This window comes from Podarcis vaucheri (assembly GCF_965113315.1).
Source record: "Podarcis vaucheri genome assembly, chromosome: 7".
Classification (NCBI taxonomy): Eukaryota; Metazoa; Chordata; class Lepidosauria; order Squamata; family Lacertidae; genus Podarcis; species Podarcis vaucheri.
Genome location: NC_138765.1, coordinates 85,275,643 through 85,294,098, shown reverse-complemented (window position 1 = coordinate 85,294,098; position 18,456 = coordinate 85,275,643). Strand labels below are relative to the sequence as shown.

Genomic DNA, 18,456 nt, shown 5'->3' with positions numbered 1-18,456 from the left:
TTCAGGACTTCTTCCAGGCAGCAGCTGCTGCCAGGAATCTCCACGGGAGGAACCCGGCTTCCAAGACAAAGCACCTTCACCCACACAAGGAACCCTGCACCCACCCACCCACCACCTGGCCCAGAGAGGCAGGCACAAGGGGCCCAGAGCTACTCCCCAGGCAGTGTTGCCAGGACAGAGGAGGCAGCTCAAACAAAAAACCCCACAAAGACTTGAGAATGCAGGAGAAGTTGCTCCCGGCCTTAAGGCACTACAATGGCCATGGGAGGTCAACCCCTTTAATGTTCTTCTGAGGAAGGCCTCCAAACCTGACAAGATGGTGGACAAGCACAAACAGCTGTCCTTTATTTACATCAAATATCCTGCCCCCAAAACAGGGGCCCAGCGCCAGCCTCCTCCCCGACACAGTTCAGCTGTAAGTGGCGGTCAGGATCCAGGCGTTCCAGCGGCCGTCCGGTGCCTGGCTGACCGGTGCTTGGCTCCCGACCTCTGCTTCGTGCACCTGAAGCTCCGCAGGGGGTTCCGCTGGCCCTATTGGGGGAGGGAGAGACAGTGTAGAAGTGGATCTCACCGTGGGGGGGGGGGTTGCCTGACCACTGGGCTGCTGGGTCCCTTACCCTGCTGCCGCAATCACAAATCCAAAAGGGCTCTGGCAAAGGTTCTTGAGCTTTTCGCTTGGTGATTGGGTCTGCAAACGGCACCCGCCCACGGGCCACACTATTCGTCCTCAGCACTTGGACTCCCCCCATGAAGGTACAGTACCAGAAGCACCACAGAAAGGGGCAGAATAACTGCCTAAGGCCCCACATGGCAGGCCCCAAACTCAACCCACACCCAATGTAGCAAAGAGTGGAGATCCCAGGAAACAGCAGAGGTGAGATTTTTGCTCTTGCACCCCAAGGAGTAAGGGGGTGAAGGAACAAACACAGAGGAGGGGGTGAAATAGGGCCTCTGGAGGAGCACAGAAGGCCCTCCAGCTATCAAGCCCTCCACAGCCACCCCCCCCCAATTGTCAAGCCTTCTTTACAGGACCCAGCACATGATCGATAGCAGTTCCGCAAACTTTCCCAAGCAGAGGCTGGGCAACAGGGAGCCGTGCCCGGTTCTGTAAAGTTTTGCGAAGAAACCTTCCCTGGGCCTGTGCCAGGGTGTGAGGAAAGGCAGGCCAGTCCCCGCTCCCCCTCCAATTTGAGGTCAGCAGCAGAGGAGCAAGACATACCCTGGTTTTGGGTGTCAGCGGCTTCCGTCGTCTGCGCTTGCTGCCCAGGGGCTGTGCCACAGCCCGGAGGGTGGGAGGCACTGGGGAGAGAAGAGGAGCAGACGCTGCTGGTTACTGGCCCAAACAGGAGGCGGAAGACCCCCTCTTGCGGCCCATTCTCGAGAGGCCTGCGATGTTTTTGCATTAGCTCTCTCCCCCCCCCATACCCGGCCGCCTTTGCTGCACTTTTTCTTCTGCACCACAGCTGAGAAGCAAGAGCTTGCCCTCGCACAGCTTAAGCAGCCTTGGAGATTTGCATGGACAGTGGGAAGGGGGCGTGGACTCCAAGGTAAGGACTGTGCACGAGAAGCAGGGCTCCCACTCTTTCCCCCTCGGAGGAGGGAAGCCCAAGTCCCGCCCCAGAGCTCATTAAACGCAGCACTGAGCCCCCCTGCTGAGGCCACAAATGCCGCCCCCTCCTACCCAGGTACGCTGGCACGTTCCGCAAGTGGGGCTTGACAATGGCTGGGTGAAGAGGCTTGTCATGGCGCAGGAGGTCCAAGTCCCGCGGATTGTCCTCAAAGTATGTCTGGCAGGAGAGAAATGGAGGTCAGCAGCAGCTCCTCAACAACCGCCCCTCCCTGACGACCCCCTCCAACTCTCTCAGGTCCCTCTGCCCTCCCCACGCCCAGGTGCTGTGCAGGCCAATACCTTCAGCTTCTCAGAGTTGAGCAGCTCCTCCTTGATCTCCCGGAGGCGAGCTTCCTTGATGGCCTGCTTGGTGACGGACCGCATGGCATCCTGAGAACAAAGGACCCAACTGAGGACTGGGCAGAAGTGGGTGGTTTAAAAGCAATGGGGAGGGGGGCACAGGACTTACTCCGTCCCCGTGATTACGAAAAGCAGCAGATGAGTCGGGAGAAAACAAGAAATAGCGGGAGGAGGCAACCCCTCCGAATCACGCCGTGGCATCCAGAGAACTGGATCCTGTGCTTTACAATTCCTTGCCAAACGTTCCTGCCGCCTCTGAGATTTCCCCTCTCTAGCGCCTGGCAAAACCACTCAGGGAAGGGGATATCAGGGGGCTCCCTGAAGCAGGGTTGTCCTCAACACGGAGAACCCGAGATCTGCCTGAAACAGCTGCCTTTTAATAATAATAAAATTTATTTATACCCCTCCCTCCCCAGCCAAGACTGGGCTCAGGGCGGCTAACAACCAATAAGAAAAACAAGTTGATTAAAATACAACTTAAAAAACAAGATTAAAATACAAGATTAAAACATTAAACTGCAGCCTCTTCACAGAAGACAGGAAAAAAGAAAGAGGGGGAGGGAGTCAAATTAATTCTAAGCCAAAGGCCAGGCAGAACAACTGTTTTACAGGCCCTGCGGAAAGAAATCAGATCCCGCAGGGCCCTGGTCTCATGAGACAGAGAGTTCCACCAGGCCGGAGCCAGTGTTGAAAAGGCCCTGGCTCTGGTTGAGGCTAATTTAACTTCCTTAGGGCCCGGGACCTCTAGGGTGTTGCTATTTATGGACCTTAAGGTCCTCCGTGGGCCATACCAGGAGAGGTGGTCCTGTAGGTGCGAGGGTCCTAGGCCATGAAGGGCTTTAAAGGTCAAAGCCAGCACATTAAATCTGACTCTGTACTCCACCGGGAGCCAGTGCAGCTGGAGAAGCACTGGACCCATGTCGACCTCGCCCCCAACCTGCAGTCTGCCCTGCCAATGATGGCTCTGAAGCATCACCTGTAACAGCTGCCTCTACCGCCCCGACCCCTTTGCCCCCATGCAGGAAGAGGGCAAGAGGAGGTGGTGCAGCTGCAGCCACCTCCCAGAGCAGCCAGGCCGTGCCCACTCACCCGACAACGGTACCGAAGGCCCTCAATCTCCTCCATCCGGAACAGGTAGGGCCGCAAGGGAGTGTCGTCGCTGCCTGGTGGGGGAGGATTGGGACCGGTTAGAGCAACGGAAAGGCAAGCAGCCACTGCACGGGGCAACTCTCGAATTGGGCAATTCTGCGCCCAGAGCCAAGCCAGTGCCCCGTGCTGACCTCACCGCCCCTGTACCCCCGGGGGGAGGTGTTCCCTCTGCCCGCTTGGAAGACCTTCCGAGGGCAGCACCTCCCTGCCTCGCGAGAACACCCACCTCCTCCTGTGAGAGCCGCCTCAATCTCAGCCAGCACAGCCTTCTCGGAGGGCAGGACGAAGGTCAGGGCAGTGCCCGGGTTGTCTGCACGGGCAGTCCTGCAAGGGAGGAAGACGACAGGTGGTCAGGCAAGGGCAGGGAAGAGGCAAGAAGGGACTCAGGAGAGGCACCAGGACTGTGCGAAGGGAAGGCACGCTCCGTGAAAAGGGAGGCAGGACACAAACACTCTGGGCCCCTTTCCCCTGAAACAGCTTTATGAAAATTACCAGCTAATCAGAGAAATAGGTCTTTGATAACCGACTCAAGAGGAAATTCAGAGAAGGCTGGGTTCTGTGCCAGGCAGCTTGCAAAAAAACCGAAGTCCCAGATGACACAGAGGCATCAGGTGACCTTTGATTAAGTCCCTGTTCTTAGAAAACCAAGCGTGGCCTCATCCCGGGAATGTGGAATTCACGGTTCTGTAAATGCAAGGCCACCTGCTGCTCACCTGCCTGCTCGGTGAATGTAGGACTCCACTGAGGGAGGGAAGTCAAAGTTCAGGACAGCAGAGACGTTCTGGAAGTCGATCCCACGCGACACTCCGTATTCCTGGTCTTTGCCCCTGCAAGGGAAGCAGCAGAAGAGAGCACTGAGGGCAAGGGGCGACTCTCTCCCTCTCCTAGGTAGCAGGACAAGGAAGAGGTCCCTCAGAAGCATCCGGGCCTCTGCTAACCAAGCCACTTGGATGCATCCTGCAGCCCTACTTATATACCACTTAGTAAAGGTAAAGGGACCCCTGACCATTAGGTCCCGTCGTGACCGACTCTGGGGTTGCGGCACTCATCTCGCTTTATTGGCCGAGGGAGCCGGCATACAGCTTCCGGGTGATGTGGCCAGCATGACCAAGCCGCTTCTGGCGAACCAGAGCAGCGCATGGAAACGCCGTTTACCTTCCCGCCGGAATGGTACCTATTTATCTACTTGCACTTTAACATGCTTTCGAACTGCTAGGTTGGCAGGAGCAGGGACTGAGAAACGGGAGCTCACCCCGTCGCGGGGATTTGAACCGCCGACCTTCTGATTGGCAAACCCTAGGCTCTGTGGTTTAACCCACAGCGCCACCTGCGTCCCATATACCACTTAACTGCAACTAAAACCTCGAAGCTGCTTATCAAAGAGTGTTAAAAAATGCATTTTCAACAAAAACCAACACTTAAAAACAAATTTCATAACCAAAGTCAATAAAATCAACACTTAAAAGCATACATTATGAACTCAAGTTACCATGCAAAACGAACGCCAGCTTCTTGGGAGAAATCACCTTTAAAGTTGCATTTACTCAGAGAGGGGTTGTTTTATACGCAAGATGTTAGGGAAGTGTTGCGTTTCCATACCGAATACCCTGTGGGTTCAGTTCAAACGGCCAATAAAATCCAAACTCCAAACTTGTCAGTCAAACAGGATGTTTATTTAGGCGTTGCAAGGGGAGGGGGGGTTCGATACAACCTCTGCCAGCAAGTAGTTGAGGGGGTGGCACACCAAATATGAAAAAAAACACAAGTCTCAAGCGAAAAGGCAGTTATGTCCACGTATGGCAGTATTTCCTTCTACTTGCCTCTACCGACTGAATCACGAGGCATAAAAACTTCCTTATCTTTCCCTCCTTCCTTTGTCCTCAACCGTCATAGCAGTTGCTCTTGCGTACATGTCATTCCGCACTTCTCTCATGGTTCTCTTGCGAAAACAACCTGGCTTAGCCTTTCCTCATGTGCATTTCAATTTTATTTAATTCCTTCATAATTTTATTCTCCTTCCACAAAGATATTAGAGTTTACGTTAAAGCCCTAAACGGCCTCGGCCCAGTATACCTGAAGGAGCGTCTCCACCCCCATCATTCTGCCCGGACACTGAGGTCCAGCGCCGAGGGCCTTCTGGCGGTTCCCTCATTGCGAGAAGCAAAGCTACAGGGAACCAGGCAGAGGGCCTTCTTGGTAGTGGCGCCCACCCTGTGGAATTCCCTCCCATCAGATGTCAAGGAAATAAACAACTATCTGGCTTTTAGAAGACATCTGAAGGCAGCCCTGTTCAGGGAAGTTTTTAATGCGTGACATTTTAGTGTATTTTTGGTCTCTGTGGAAGCCACCCAGAGTGGCTGGGGAAACCCAGCCAGATGGGCGGGGTACAAATAATAAATTATTATTATTATTATTATTATTATTATTATTATTATTATTATTGCTTAGGCAGGGTTATTAGAAAAAAGCACAATTCTCCAGTTGGTGGCTGGCAGCTGCCAGTTGCTTAATTGCAAGAGGCTGCTATTTATGCTGTGCTAGGAGGTTTGTAAAATTCACTTCTGACTGGCCAGCTGGGTAGATGTCATTGGATCACTCACTGGATAGAAAAAAGTGGTCTGAGGTGAGGAGAGAATTCTATGCCACCCAAATCGGATCGGCTGAAGGGTAGGCCGGCTGGAACATAAATAGGCCACCTCTGCCACCACAGATGTGTGAAGCCACAGGAACCAGTCACCTGCCATGATTCAAATTCAGCTTATTTCCTTGTGACGCAGTGGGACATTGCGCTGTCTGTTAACCAGAAGGTTGGCGGTTCAAGCCCAACCAGTGGGCAGGATTCCTGCACTGCAGGGCATTAAACTAGACAACCCTTGGCATCCCTTCCAACTCTACGACTCTATGATCTACCCCACCATTTATTCCAGGCCCTAGTCCAGTGCCCACATGGCATTTCCTGATTATGGAGAAGTAGACCTGAGGGTCAGCTGCACACCGATGGCACCTAGCCCCCCAATCTCCCATTTCACACCATCTGTTGTCAAACAGAACGTATTTGTGGCTCTTAAGCCAAACCTACTTTCCTGCTTTGTTGCCCTTCCTCTTCCTCTTCCCTCTCGTCGGTCTCTCTTTCTCTCCCAGGTCCTGTTCGTCGGTGGCGATGATGTAATCACAGAAGCCCCGATTGAACTGGCTGATGATGTGGCACCTGGAACAGATCAATTGATGGAAACTGTGGTTTCGCCGGGGGAATTCACCTCTGGATATGGCAGGCAGTGCGTGGGGCTGCATCGTGGCCAGGCACGGATGCCACGGCCCGCCAGTTTGTTCATCTCTCCTACGTGCCCCCTTGAAGGCCAAAGCACCATACCTGCAGCTCCTTTTCCCATCTCCCAGGATGGCAGCTGCTGCTGCTGCTGCCTCCACCACTGCCCCCACAGCTACCAGCAAGGCTCACCTGGACTGAACAGGCAGCTCGGAGTTCAGGACACAGGCTGGGATGCTGAACTGCTCCAGGAAGAGCTTGAGGCGGTAGCAGCGATCAATGGTGCTGACAAAGAGGATGACTTTGCCCTTCACCAGCGAAAGCTTCAGCAGTGCGTAGAGCAGCAGGAACTTGTCGTCCTCCGTCTCGCACCGGATCTGGAACTGGCACAGCTTGGAGCTGTCTGGCAGCTGCGATTCCTGCAGCTTCAGGGTCACCTGTGCAGGAGGTGAAAAGAGGCTTCATTTTATTTTGGTGTATTTATACGCTGCCTAACCACCAATGGTGTTGAGGCAGCTTAAGCTATTATAGTCGTTACTGCAGCGGGGCCAAGGCATATGTGAATGGAAGGAAGCTTATATTATTTTGATTCCAAAACCAGATACAGATTTGACCTTGGTCAAAAACTATAGACCTATTTTATTACTGAACAATGATTATAAGATATTTGCTAATATTTTAGCTAATAGATTGGAAAAGGTCTTAAATGTTTATATACATCCAGACCAAGTGGGATTCCTTCCAGGTAGGCAGATGAAAGATAATATAAGAAATATCTTAAACGTAATAGAGTATTTAGAAGTAAGAAATGAGAAAAAAGGAGCAATGATGTTTACAGATGCGGAAAAAGCATTTGATAATGTATCTTGGGATTTTATAAAGTGATGGCCAACACGAAATGCTGCTGTATAGGGACAGAAGTAGCAGCAGATGCAGGTGTAGAAACTGTGCTGTGTGGGAGCAGCTATGGGCGTGCAAGATTCCAAGGATCGTAAATCACCGGGGTTAGAGGAGGAGAAGGAGGAGGATTTGACCGTGGATCAAATCTATGCTTTCAGGTGTCATAAGAAAGCTGCAGAGATAGTGCAGGATAGTACGCACCCCGGAAATGATCTCTTTCAGCTTCTGCCTTCTGGAAGAAGGTACAGGGTTATAAAGACTAGGACTAGCCGCCTGAGAAACAGTTTTTATCCAAATGCGATTTTGGTTTTAAACACAGTGTAAGGTAGTCTCTGTGGGAGTATATCGTATTTAATTATGGGGTATCAGAGTTTTTAGGGGGTTAACCAGGCTGGGATAGGAGGCTTATTGGTTTTTGAATGTCTGATGTACATTTTTTCAATTTCATTGTTCTGTATGGGACAATGATAATAAAGATTATCGTATCGTATCGTAAATGGAATATGGAGAAAAAATTATAAAAGGGATACAAAATGTATATACAAAGTGCAAAATTAATTATTAACCAGGTGATAACGAACCAATTTAAAATAGAAAAAGGAACGAGACAAAGATGTCCGTTATCACCTTTATTATTCATTCTGGTCTTGAGGTTTTGAACAGAAACATAAGAGCAGACTGGAGGCGCAGGTCAATTCTGTATCCAGGGCAGCTGTCTACCAGCTCCACCTGGTACGCAGGCCGAGACCCTACCTGCCCGCGGACTGTCTCGCCAGAGTGGTGCATGCTCTGGTTATCTCCCGCTTGGACTACTGCAATGCACTCTAAGTGGGGCTACCTTTGAAGGTGATCCGGAAACTACAACTAATCCAGAATGCGGCAGCTAGACTGGTGACTGGAAGTGGCCGCCGGGACCACATAACACCGGTCCTGAGAGACCTGCATTGGCTCCCAGTATGTTTCCGAGCACAATTCAAAGTGTTGTTGTTGACCTTTAAAGCTCTAAACGGCCTCAGCCCAGTATACCTGAAGGAGCGTCTCCACCCCCATCGTTCAGCCCGGACACTGAGGTCCAGCGCCAAGGGCCTTCTGGCGGATCCCTCATTGCGAGAAGCAAAGCTACAGAGAACCAGGCGGAGGGCCTTCTCGGTAGTGGCGCCCGCCTTGTGGAACGCCCTCCCATCAGATGTCAAAGAGATAAACAACTACCTGACATTCAGAAGACATCTTAAGGCAGCCCTGTTCAGGGAAGTTTTTAATGTGTGACATCTTAGTGTATTTTCTGTCTTTGTGGAAGCCACCCAGAGTGGCTGCGGAGGCCCAGCCAGATGGGCGGGGTACAAATAAATTATTATTATTATTATTATTATTATTATTATTATTATTATTATTATTATTACTACTACTACTACTATTATTATACAACAGTAGAGAAAGTGCTCAAAATGTATAAAAAGAGATCAAAAACTTGTTGGAAATGTAAAGAAAAGGATCAGACATTCTATCCATATGCGGTGGGAAATCAAAAAGATTAGAAATTATTGGGAAATGATATATAATGAATTGAAAAAAAAATGTTTAAAAATACCTTTGTTAAGAAACCAGAAGCATTCCTTCTAGGAATTTTAGACCAAGATGTAAAAAAAGAAAATTGGAAATTATTTATGTTTGCAACAATAGCGGCAAGAATTATATTAGCACAAACTTGGAAGACAGAAGAAATACCAACGAAAGAACAATAGCAAGGGAAACTTATGGAATATGCAGAACTGGCAAAACTAACAGAAAAACTACATGAAAAGGACAACAAAGACTTTAAAAGAGAATGGGAACCATTTACAACATATATGAAGAGGCAACATAAAGAAATGGACTCATTGGAAGGGTTTGAGTAAACAAGCACAACTGCATACAACAAAAAATAAGACTATATGTATTGGAAAATTTGGGGGAAACAATATGCAGGGTGAACAATATGGAAATAAAGCAAAACGGGAGTATGGGGGAAGTCCAGGGGAGGAGGGTCAAAATATGAAAAAATGTTCAAGATATATTGTTAGAAAAAGTATACATGGAAAAATCAATTAAAAAAAAATTTTTTTTAAGGCATATGTGAATCCCTTTCCTGGTGGGGGTCTCTAATGTTCCAGCCAGTGTCCCTGCAGCTAAATGCAGCTGCAAGTGAAGGCTGCCTCAATGGGCCCTGATGCTGCTGTTTCCTCTTGCATGGCAGAGCTTGGCAAGGCCATGTGGATGGACTCAGGGAGGGAGGCCTGCCTCCCAGATGACTCTCAATTGCTCCCTTTCTGTGCCACGGATTGCTAGGAGACCACCAGAACCAACTCAACGCCCGCGGGTTGCAAGAGGCAGACAGACACGGGACCATTACTATCTGCGAAGAGCATTTCCACCACCACCACAACCCCAGAGCAATGGGACAAGGAAATCCTGACCTTGCCTCCTTTGAATCCAAAGCCATTCCCACAACCTCCAACCCATTTCCCACAAACTTACAGGGTTGTGGAGCACCAGCTCCTTCAGGGCCTCGACATCCGCATTGAAGGTAGCTGACATGAGGAAAGTCTGGTAGATTTTGGGCAAGTGGCTGGAGAGGAAACAAGAGCCCATCATTTGTAAGGCGGCACCACAAGCCCCCTTTGCCCAGCACTCAGCACCCAAAGGCAGCGAACCAGATGCCTCCAGGATGAGAGTAAAACAGAGCATTGCAGGCACAACAGCCCCAACCTATCCCTCTGCTTCCATAACCTTCACTATAAACATGCTGAGCTTCTTTTCCTAGTGTGACGGCACCAACTTTTTCCAGCCTGAAAGCTAATTTCAACTCAGGATTTCTGCTTATACTACGCAATTTCCCCAATAAAATATGCCACACAAACAAAATGGATCCAACAAGCTTCAAAATGGATTCTAGGTAAAGGTAAAGGGACCCCTTACCATTAGGTCCAGTCGTGGCCGACTCTGGGGTTGCGGCGCTCATCTCGCTTTATTGGCCAAGGGAGCCGGTGTACAGCTTCCGGGTCATGTGGCCAGCATGACTAAGCCGCTTCTGGCAAACCAGAGCAGCACACAGAAACGCCGTTTACCTTCCCGCTGGAGTGGTACTTATTTATCTACTTGCACTCTGATGTGCTTTGGAACTGCTAGGTTGGCAGGAGCAGGGACCGAGCAACAGGAGCTCACCCTGTCTTGGGGGTTCAAACCACCGACCTTCTCAGCAAGTCCTAGGCTCTGTGGTTTAACCCACAGCGCCACCCGTGTCCTAATGGATTCTAGCTGGACACAAAAAGCAATTTCTCTAGCTCCAGGACTATCCCCACTTCCCCCCTTGGCATAGCATCCAACATTCAACAAATGATGGAGCAGGACACCTGAGGAGGTACTGCTCGTAAGAACTCAGAGACCTCCTAGGCCTCCCACGGAATCACAGGCTGGCCCCAGGCCTTTCAAAGCCAACAACCCAGGGCCACAATAAACTCACCACAACAGACTTTTCAAGTCTTCCTCAAAGCCAAAGGAGAAAAGGAGGTCAGCTTCATCTAACACCAGGATTTCCAAAGAATCCTGCAGGCTCAGGCTGCCAGCCCTCAAGTGAGCCAGGACCCGCGATGGCGTCCCCACCACCACATCCGGCTTCTCCATCAAGATGGGCCTTGAAGGAAGAGAATCCACAACACATAAAAGCCTCAGTAAGAGACGGGAAGGCCCAGTCTCTGTGAAACAACCACATATACTTGCCTGACCTTGAACGAAAGCTTTGGGTCTGTGATGCAACCATAACCACAGGTTGCTGATGGGAAGAGGCTGCCACCCTTAACTGGGCCACAGAGGATCTCCCCAAGAGGGCAGTGTCAACTGCAGAAGAGGACTCCCATTCATTGTTTCCACTCAGAAAGCAACCAGAGGCCACAGGCAAAATGTGAGACTACAAGAGACTCCAGGGAGGCTCTGTAATGCTTTGACAGCCTGCCAACGAGGAAGGACCCATTTGCAGGAATTATTACTATTTATTACATTTGTCTACCGTCCCTCATCCAAAGATCACAGGGCAGTTCATAACGTTAAAATACAAAATGAGAACACAAAGGACATAATAAAGCAAAAACAAACATCTCCCCCCTCTACAAAGACATATAAAGGCCATAGAATGTTAATCAGCCCAAAGCCTGGTTGAAAAGAAACGTTTTCACCTGGCGCCTCCCTGGGGAGAGCTTTTCAAACAGGCAGTCACTGCATAGAATGACTGTTCTTGTGTTGCCACCCTCCAGGCCTCTCACGGAGGAGACACACAAAGAAGGGCCTCAAATCATGATCGTAGGTCTGGGTCAGTTCATATGGGGAGAGGAGTTCTTGAGGTATTGCGGTTGTGAGCTGCTTACAGCTTTATAGGTCAAAATGAGCATTTCGAATTAGGTAGGGAAACAAATTGTCAGCCAGTGTGGTCAGGCCAGGAATCAGAAAGCATTTTGGTGTTGGGGACTTCATTAACATGGGCAGCCATCCTGCCCCTCCGCCCACCACTCACCTCTGAGCCGCCAAGTCCGCCTGGCCAGAGATGTCAACGAGGTGCAGGTCCCGGGAGCAGTAGGAGGTCAGCTGCCGGAGCATCTGCAGCACCTGCTGGCCCAGCTCCTTGGTGGGGACCAGGATGAGTCCCCGAACAGCCTGCTCCACCACCAGCGCTGACTAGGAGGCAAGAAGAGACCTGGTCAGAAGAGTCCCGCACTCTCCAGGCCATCGCAAAAGGGGCTCTTTAGGTGCAACCCCTTCACTGCGGGGGCCTGAGCTAAATGGCCCGGGGGGGGGGGTCCCTTCCAACTCTACAGCTCCACGTTCCAGTTCTTCCAGAAAGAGCATCTCCACCCCCATCGTTCAACCCGCACATTGAGGTCCAGCGCCGAGGGCCTTCTGGCGGTTCCTTCACTGCGAGAAGTGAAGTTACAGGGAACCAGGCAGAGGGCCTTCTCGGTAGTGGCGCCTGCCCTGTGGAACACCCTCCCATCAGATGTCAAAGAAATAAACAACTATCTAACACAGGCATCCCCAAACTCGGCCCTCCAGATGTTTTGGGACTACAAAAGAGCCAGTGTGGTGTAGTGGTTAAGAGTGGTAGTCTCGTAATCTGGTGAACCGGGTTCGCGTCCCTGCTCCTCCACATGCAGCTGCTGGGTGACCTTAGGCCAGTCACACTTCTCTGAAGTCTCTCAGTCCCACTCACCTCACAGAGTGTTTGTTGTGGGGGAGGAAGGGAAAAGGAGAATGTTAGCCGCTTTGAGACTCCTTCGGGTAGCTTCTTCTTCTTCTTCAGTTCCCATCATCCCTAACCACTGGTACTGTTAGCTAAAGATGATGGGAGTTGTAGTCCCAAAACATCTGGAGGGCTAAGTTTGAGGGTGTCTGATTTAACGTTTAGAAGACATCTGAAGGCAGTCCTGTTTAGGGAAGCTTTTCTTGACTGATGTTTCAATGTATTTTTAATCTTTTGTTGGAAGCCGCCCAGAGTGGCTGGGGAGACCCAGCCAGATGGGCGGGGTATAAATGATGATGATGATGGTGATGATCAGGGAGGGAGGGAGCCGGGTCCCCAGGTCGCTCACCGCTTTCCCCCGGAGCAGGTGCTGGAGGAGCGGCAGGGCGTAAGCGCCCGTCTTGCCGGAGCCCGTCTTGGCCCGCGCCAGCAGGTCTTTGCCCTCCAGGGCCAGCGGGATGGCCTTCTCCTGGATCAGCGTCGGCTTCGCCCAGCCCAGCTCCGCCGTCGCCTGCCGGCAGAGAGAACGAAAGACACGAGGTCAGGCCCGGAGGCGGCGGAGGCCGCAGCTCCCCCCTCCCCAGCCTCGCCCGCGTTACCTGCAGGAGCCGCGCGTCCAGCCCGAGGTGCGCGAAGCTGCCCGCTTCTCCCTCCATGCTGCCCCTGTCCGCGCGGCCGCCGCTTCCGCTTTCCCCAGCCGGAAGAAGCCGCTCTAGCCGGCCAAACCGAGCAGCGAGACGCGGCCCCAACGGCGCCCCCTGCAGGCCTTGAGAGCTCGAGCTGCGCTTGCTTCGCTGGCTGCTATTGCAGCAAGGGGTCTCGGAGCCAAACGCGACTGGCTGGCTCCCTGGCTTAGCGGGCACCGGCGGAACCCCTTGCCGGGATCCCTTTCAGTACTGAAGACCTGCTCCGTAGCCTAGACAGGGGGGATGTGGGCCAAGCAAGCAGCCTCCTCTGGGTCCCGGGAGTGAAGGGGGCACCGCCAGCCAGCCAGGCAGAGAGGTGCAGGGCAATCAACACGAAATTGGTCTTTTATTAGCCCAAATCTTTTTGAATTCTGGTGCTGGAGGAGACTCTTGAGAGTCCCATGGACTGCAAGAAGATCAAACCTCTCCATTCTGAAGGAAATCAGCCCTGAGTGCTCCCTGGAAGGACAGATCCTGAAGCTGAGGCTCCAATACTTTGGCCACCTCATGAGAAGAGAAGACTCCCTGGAAAAGACCCTGAGGTTGGGGAAAGATGGAGGGCACAAGGAGAAGGGGACAACAGAGGACGAGATGGTTGGACAGTGTTCTCAAAGCTACCAGCATGAGTTTGACCAAACTGCGGGAGGCAGTGGAAGACAGGAGTGCCTGGCGTGCTCTGGTCCAGGGGGTCACGAAGAGTCGAACACGACTAAACAACAACAAGCCCAAATCTGGTTCGACTCGCCAACCTTATTTGGGTTTAGAGCAGCTACCAAGGTACCGATCCCATCACCCCAGAAATAGGTTGGCTGAAGTCTGTTGCTTCGGCTTGGCCTGCGGGTGTTGAGTTGGGAGTGGGAAACTGGGCCTTTCTCACCTGCATTTAAGCAATCTGTCATCATGCTCTTTGATCCTTCTCATGCCAGTGAGAGCCAGTGTGGTGTAGTGGTTAAGAGCGGTGGACTCCTAATCTGGTGAACCGGGTTCATGTCTCCGCTCCTCCACATGCAGCTGCTGGGTGACCTTGGGCTAGTCACACTTCTCTGCCCCACTCACCTCACCTCTCAGCCCCACTCACCTCACAGGGTGTTTGTTGTGGGGGAGGAAGAGAAAGGAGCATGTTAGCCGCTTTGAGACTCCTTAAAGGGAGTGAAAGGCGGGATATCAAATCCAAACTCTTCTTCTTCATGCCAGGCACTACCTAAGGGCCCAGAGGAACCTGAAAGCATCAGAGCCTTCTCTAGAGAGCCTGGCCCACCTTACTCCTTCCCCACAAAAAAAAGCTTTGAAGCTCCTGGTTGTGGGGGGCTCCTTTGCCAAGAAGAAGCTTGCAGGAGGAGCCTAGTCCCAGAGCCAATTATATTTTTCTCTTGAGCTCAGACCCCATACCCCCACCCAAACCCCAAATCAATAACACAAGGAAGAGAAAGCTTTTCGCAGGAAATTTTATTTCACTCCAGAACTGTAACAAGGAACATTATTAAGAATTTACTGTAGTGGGCAGGAAATAAAACACAGGGAAGAGGAGGGGGAGATAACTGCATTTCAAATTCTCCACCATTCCATGCTCCGGCTCTGCTGCCGCCCACAAATCATCAGGTATACTTTTGCATAGGTAGAGGCCTCTCTTTCCAAACTCAAGAAAGGCTGTTAAGGAGCTCCATAAATGGCAACTCACTTAATGTTGTCCTAGCAAGCTTTCTGCCATCCACACTAGTGGCATTAGCAGGGCCGTATAAAAAAAACCCCTACTCATCCAAGTGGAAACTCTTCTCTGTGCAATTAAAAGATACTACATGTGGGTATCCTTAAACTAGGCTCATTTGCCGAAGTCTAGAGATCCCTTCTGTGACAGCACTTGAAACACACCTGGAGCCTAAAGTTTTGCTAACCCCATGTTCACAATGGTTATCTAGCCCCTCCGCTGGAAACTGGGGAGGGTTACAAGAGGAGATGCTGCCAGAACCCTGTAGGCAACCACTGCTGTTGTCCTCCTAAGCAGCCCCTGCCCCAAGTTCCAGTAGGTATCAGGCCACCCCCACCCCCAGCAAGAAAAAAACCTAGTTTGAGTATAAATGTTATTCCACCCCTCCCATTTCCTCTTCCAGGCCGTTCTCCACTACAAGGGCTGGCCCCACAAACCTCATGTGTTAAGAGCAAAGAACAACAGGGAACCACCAGAACAGAACAACCCAGAAGTCACTCCCACCAATCAGGATCCAGAAACAGGAAAGCACTTTTTTTTAAAAAAAAGAGCCTACTCAGTCTCTTAGAAAGCAATTTTCTCTCTTCCTTTGGATCTGCACAAGGGCACTGCCCACAGAGGCTTTTCCAGCTGCTGCTGCAACACAGCAAAGCAAAGAACGGGGTGGCACGTGAGAGACTTCTGTGGGCAGGGCACCCCCTTCATCAGGGAAGAGGAAGTATGCAAATGCTGGTCCAAAGATGTTTCACATGCTGTGCTTCCACCTGTCCTTTCCGTTGTGCCAAATCCAGGAGGGTCAAGAAGTGCTCAGTGGAACCGGAAGAACAACGGTGCCTGTGCTGTCAGAGGGGCTACACCAATTTTTTAGCCTCAAAGAAGCTCTTCAGGTGCCTCATCTGCCAAATGCCTGTGAGGATGAGGATGATGGTCTGGGCAATGGACCACCACAGCACCCGCTGGTTGGTGCTCTCGCTGGTCATGCGGAATCTCTCCTCTCGGTACTGGAAAGTGAACACGGTGGTGAGAGTCAGAGAAGGTACTTCCCTCTCCCCTTCCCCACACCAGACCCATACAACCCAACATCTCCATCTACGCAGGTGGGTCCCTCTTGCAGATGTAGGACCTTTCCAATACTACCCCCCTCTGAACAACTCCTGCCAATCTTGTTCTATTGCAGGTATACCACCTGTAAACCCACAACAAACGCCACCCTAACTCCAGTCGGCCTGCACCAAAGCAGCTTGAATGCCCCCCTCCCAAAGAAGTTCCTAGGATTTGGCAAGTGCTTCTCTGAACTTTCAGATCAGCAAACCCTTTCAAGATGATGCTCCTTAAGTACGGTGTTTGTGATTAGGTAAAGGTAAAGGGACCCCTGACCATTAGGTCCAGTCGCGGACGACTCTGGGGTTGCGGCGCTCATCTCGCTTTACTGGCCGAGGGAGCTGACGTATAGCTTCCGGGTCATGTGGCCAGCATGACTAAGCCGCTTCTGGCAAACCAGAGCAGCGCACGGAAATGCTGTTTACCTTCCCGCCGGAGTGGTACCTATTTATCTACTTGCACTTTGACATGCTTTCGAACTGCTAGGTTGGCAGGAGCAGGGACCGAGCAACGGGAGCTCACCCTGTCGTGTGGATTCAAACTGCCGACCTTCTGGTTGGCAAGTCCTAGGCTCTGTGGCTTAACCCACAACGCCACCAGTGTGTGATTAAGTAGGAACCATTTAAACATTGAGGCCTGACAAGTTCCTCACAAACCATGGACAGGGTAGATTCCCCTCCCCCTAATGCCATTCAAGATCCCGCTCCTCCTCCTGAATGGCATTACAGTAAAAAACCAAAAGAAAGAAATCCGTTGTGGGTGTTACTTACTCTTTGGTAGTTCTGCTCCTTCTGGATCTGCTCCACCTGGTCTAAGAGCTGCCTGGCTCTTAGCTGGAGTTCGGTCAGTTTGTCCTTGGCTGCGATCTCTGGGTAATTGTTGGCGTGCTCCCCGACTTGGATATCCAAGTGCACCCGCTGAACACAACACAGCAACACACAAACCAATTCAAGAGCCACCACTGCAGTTCAACCCACTCCCCACCCCTGTCGCATCAGGGCTTTTTTCCTCCTCCCTTCCAATCAGTTGCTCAGCAAATGTAGAAAGAGCTCTACAGCAGCTTCTCTCTTGCCTTACACAAGCAATAACCAGGGTGAGGTGGGGTCCAGTTCATGAGGGCAGAGTACCTGAAGAGCAGCCCCCACCATCTCGGCTGGAGCAAGATGGACAGAGGGAAAGGGCACATAGAAACCTGCTTACCAGTTTCCCGCCTGCAAAAAGGGCCATGCGGGTGGAGTTGGAGTGGAGGCAGATCTGGTGCTCTCCTGGGGTGTGCGAAGTGAAGGTGAAGCGGCCTTCAGAGCCGTACTGCCTGGAGAGGACCATCTGAAACCATCAAGCAGCAGCAAAGTCAGGCAGGTGGGGTGTGGGGGTATCTCACCTGCTGCTTCTATTTCTGCTCACAGAGCCTAGGGCTTGTCGATCAGAAGGTCAGTGGTTCGAATCCCCACGACGGGGTGAGCTCCCGTTGCTCGGTCCCTGCTCCTGCCAACCTAGCAGTTCAAAAGCACATCAAAGTGCAAGTAGATAAATAGGTACCGCTTTGGCAGGAAGGTAAACGGCGTTTCTGTGCGCTGCTCTGGTTCGCCAGAAGCGGCTTAGTCATGCTGGCCACATGACCCAGAAGCTGTACACTGGCTCCCTCGACCAATAAAGTGAGATGAGCGCCGCAAGCCCAGAGTCGTCCGTGACTGGACCTAACGGTCAGGGGTCCCTTTACCTTTTATGATATCTGATTGGAGCTTTCGCCAGGGCTGACGACCCCAGACCATCTTCACCCCCACCAAGGAGTCGCCTGGCCCTTTCAGGGGCTTTTAATCCTCTCCCTCACCCCTGATGCAAACACCCCGCCCCCCAAACTATTGAAAGGCCCCAAGGAGGAGAGGGTGGCGGGCAGGGTCTCCCTGCTCAGCGCCCCCTTGGCTGCTGCTGTCAGGCCAAGAAACAGCAGCTCCCGCTCCCTCCTCCTCCACCTGCTCACCTTCCCATAGGGATCCTTGACCTCCACGAACATGCCCAGGCCCGGCGTGGAGGGCAGGAAGGCCTCGGACTGTTTGTCCCACAGCTGCGTCCGGTAGTTCCCTGCGGAGCGGAGGAACAGGCGCGCCACCGTCAACAGGGGACAGCCGACAGGTGAGCCGGTGCGCGCGCACCCCCCGCGCTCTCCCACACCCCCGCCCCCCTCTCCCCTCCTCGCGCATGCGCACCGATAACCATGGTCTCGTCAGGGATCTCCTCGATGAAGCAGCGCTTCTCCGTCTCCCCGATGTGGAAGTAGAGCGCCTGCGCCCCGCGGCCCGCCGCCAGCAGCACCAGCAGCGCCGCCGCCGCCGCGAGCCGCCACCTCGGCGGCCGGGCCGAGAAGGCCGCGGGATCCCCCGAGCGACACCCGCCTGCCATGGACGAAGCTGACCG

The 18,456-nt window shown here is 52.2% G+C and overlaps 2 protein-coding genes across 2 annotated transcripts; both read right to left on the bottom strand.

The window, feature by feature from the left end:
• Positions 1–212: 212 nt before the first annotated feature.
• DDX56 (DEAD-box helicase 56) lies at positions 213–13,234 on the bottom strand. Its single transcript, XM_082230146.1, has 14 exons — positions 13,149–13,234; positions 12,899–13,060; positions 11,827–11,987; positions 10,783–10,953; positions 9,798–9,888; positions 6,576–6,820; positions 6,198–6,326; positions 3,832–3,945; positions 3,345–3,442; positions 3,059–3,132; positions 1,910–1,999; positions 1,682–1,787; positions 1,220–1,299; positions 213–531 (listed from the first exon to the last, which is right to left on the bottom strand). The coding sequence occupies exons 1-14, from the start codon at positions 13,203–13,205 to the stop codon at positions 427–429; spliced, it is 1,683 nt and encodes a 560-aa protein (XP_082086272.1). The 5' UTR covers positions 13,206–13,234; the 3' UTR covers positions 213–426.
• A 1,430-nt stretch (positions 13,235–14,664) lies between these two features.
• TMED4 (transmembrane p24 trafficking protein 4) lies at positions 14,665–18,456 on the bottom strand. The gene is made up of 5 exons (XM_082230594.1): positions 18,249–18,456; positions 18,023–18,123; positions 17,242–17,367; positions 16,812–16,958; positions 14,665–15,941 (listed from the first exon to the last, which is right to left on the bottom strand). Exons 1-5 carry the CDS (start codon positions 18,439–18,441, stop codon positions 15,792–15,794), a joined length of 717 nt encoding a protein of 238 aa, XP_082086720.1. The 5' UTR covers positions 18,442–18,456; the 3' UTR covers positions 14,665–15,791.

What these genes read in the sequence shown, in the direction of transcription:
- DDX56 (XM_082230146.1), bottom strand. Translation starts at nt 13,205, where the DNA reads ATGGAGGGAGAAGCGGGCAGCTTCGCGCACCTCGGGCTGGACGCGCGG. An exon ending in AGCTGGTGCTCCACAACCCT is followed by an intron (nt 6,821 to 9,797) that starts GTAAGTTTGTGG and finishes CCTCCTGCACAG; the next exon opens with GTGACCCTGAAGCTGCAGGA. An exon ending in GGCGGCTCTCACAGGAGGAG is followed by an intron (nt 3,133 to 3,344) that starts GTGGGTGTTCTC and finishes CTCCCCCACCAG; the next exon opens with GCAGCGACGACACTCCCTTG.
- TMED4 (XM_082230594.1), bottom strand. Translation starts at nt 18,441, where the DNA reads ATGGCAGGCGGGTGTCGCTCGGGGGATCCCGCGGCCTTCTCGGCCCGG. An exon ending in TGACGAGACCATGGTTATCG is followed by an intron (nt 18,124 to 18,248) that starts GTGCGCATGCGC and finishes TCCGCTCCGCAG; the next exon opens with GGAACTACCGGACGCAGCTG. An exon ending in TTTTTGCAGGCGGGAAACTG is followed by an intron (nt 16,959 to 17,241) that starts GTAAGCAGGTTT and finishes TGTTGTGTTCAG; the next exon opens with CGGGTGCACTTGGATATCCA.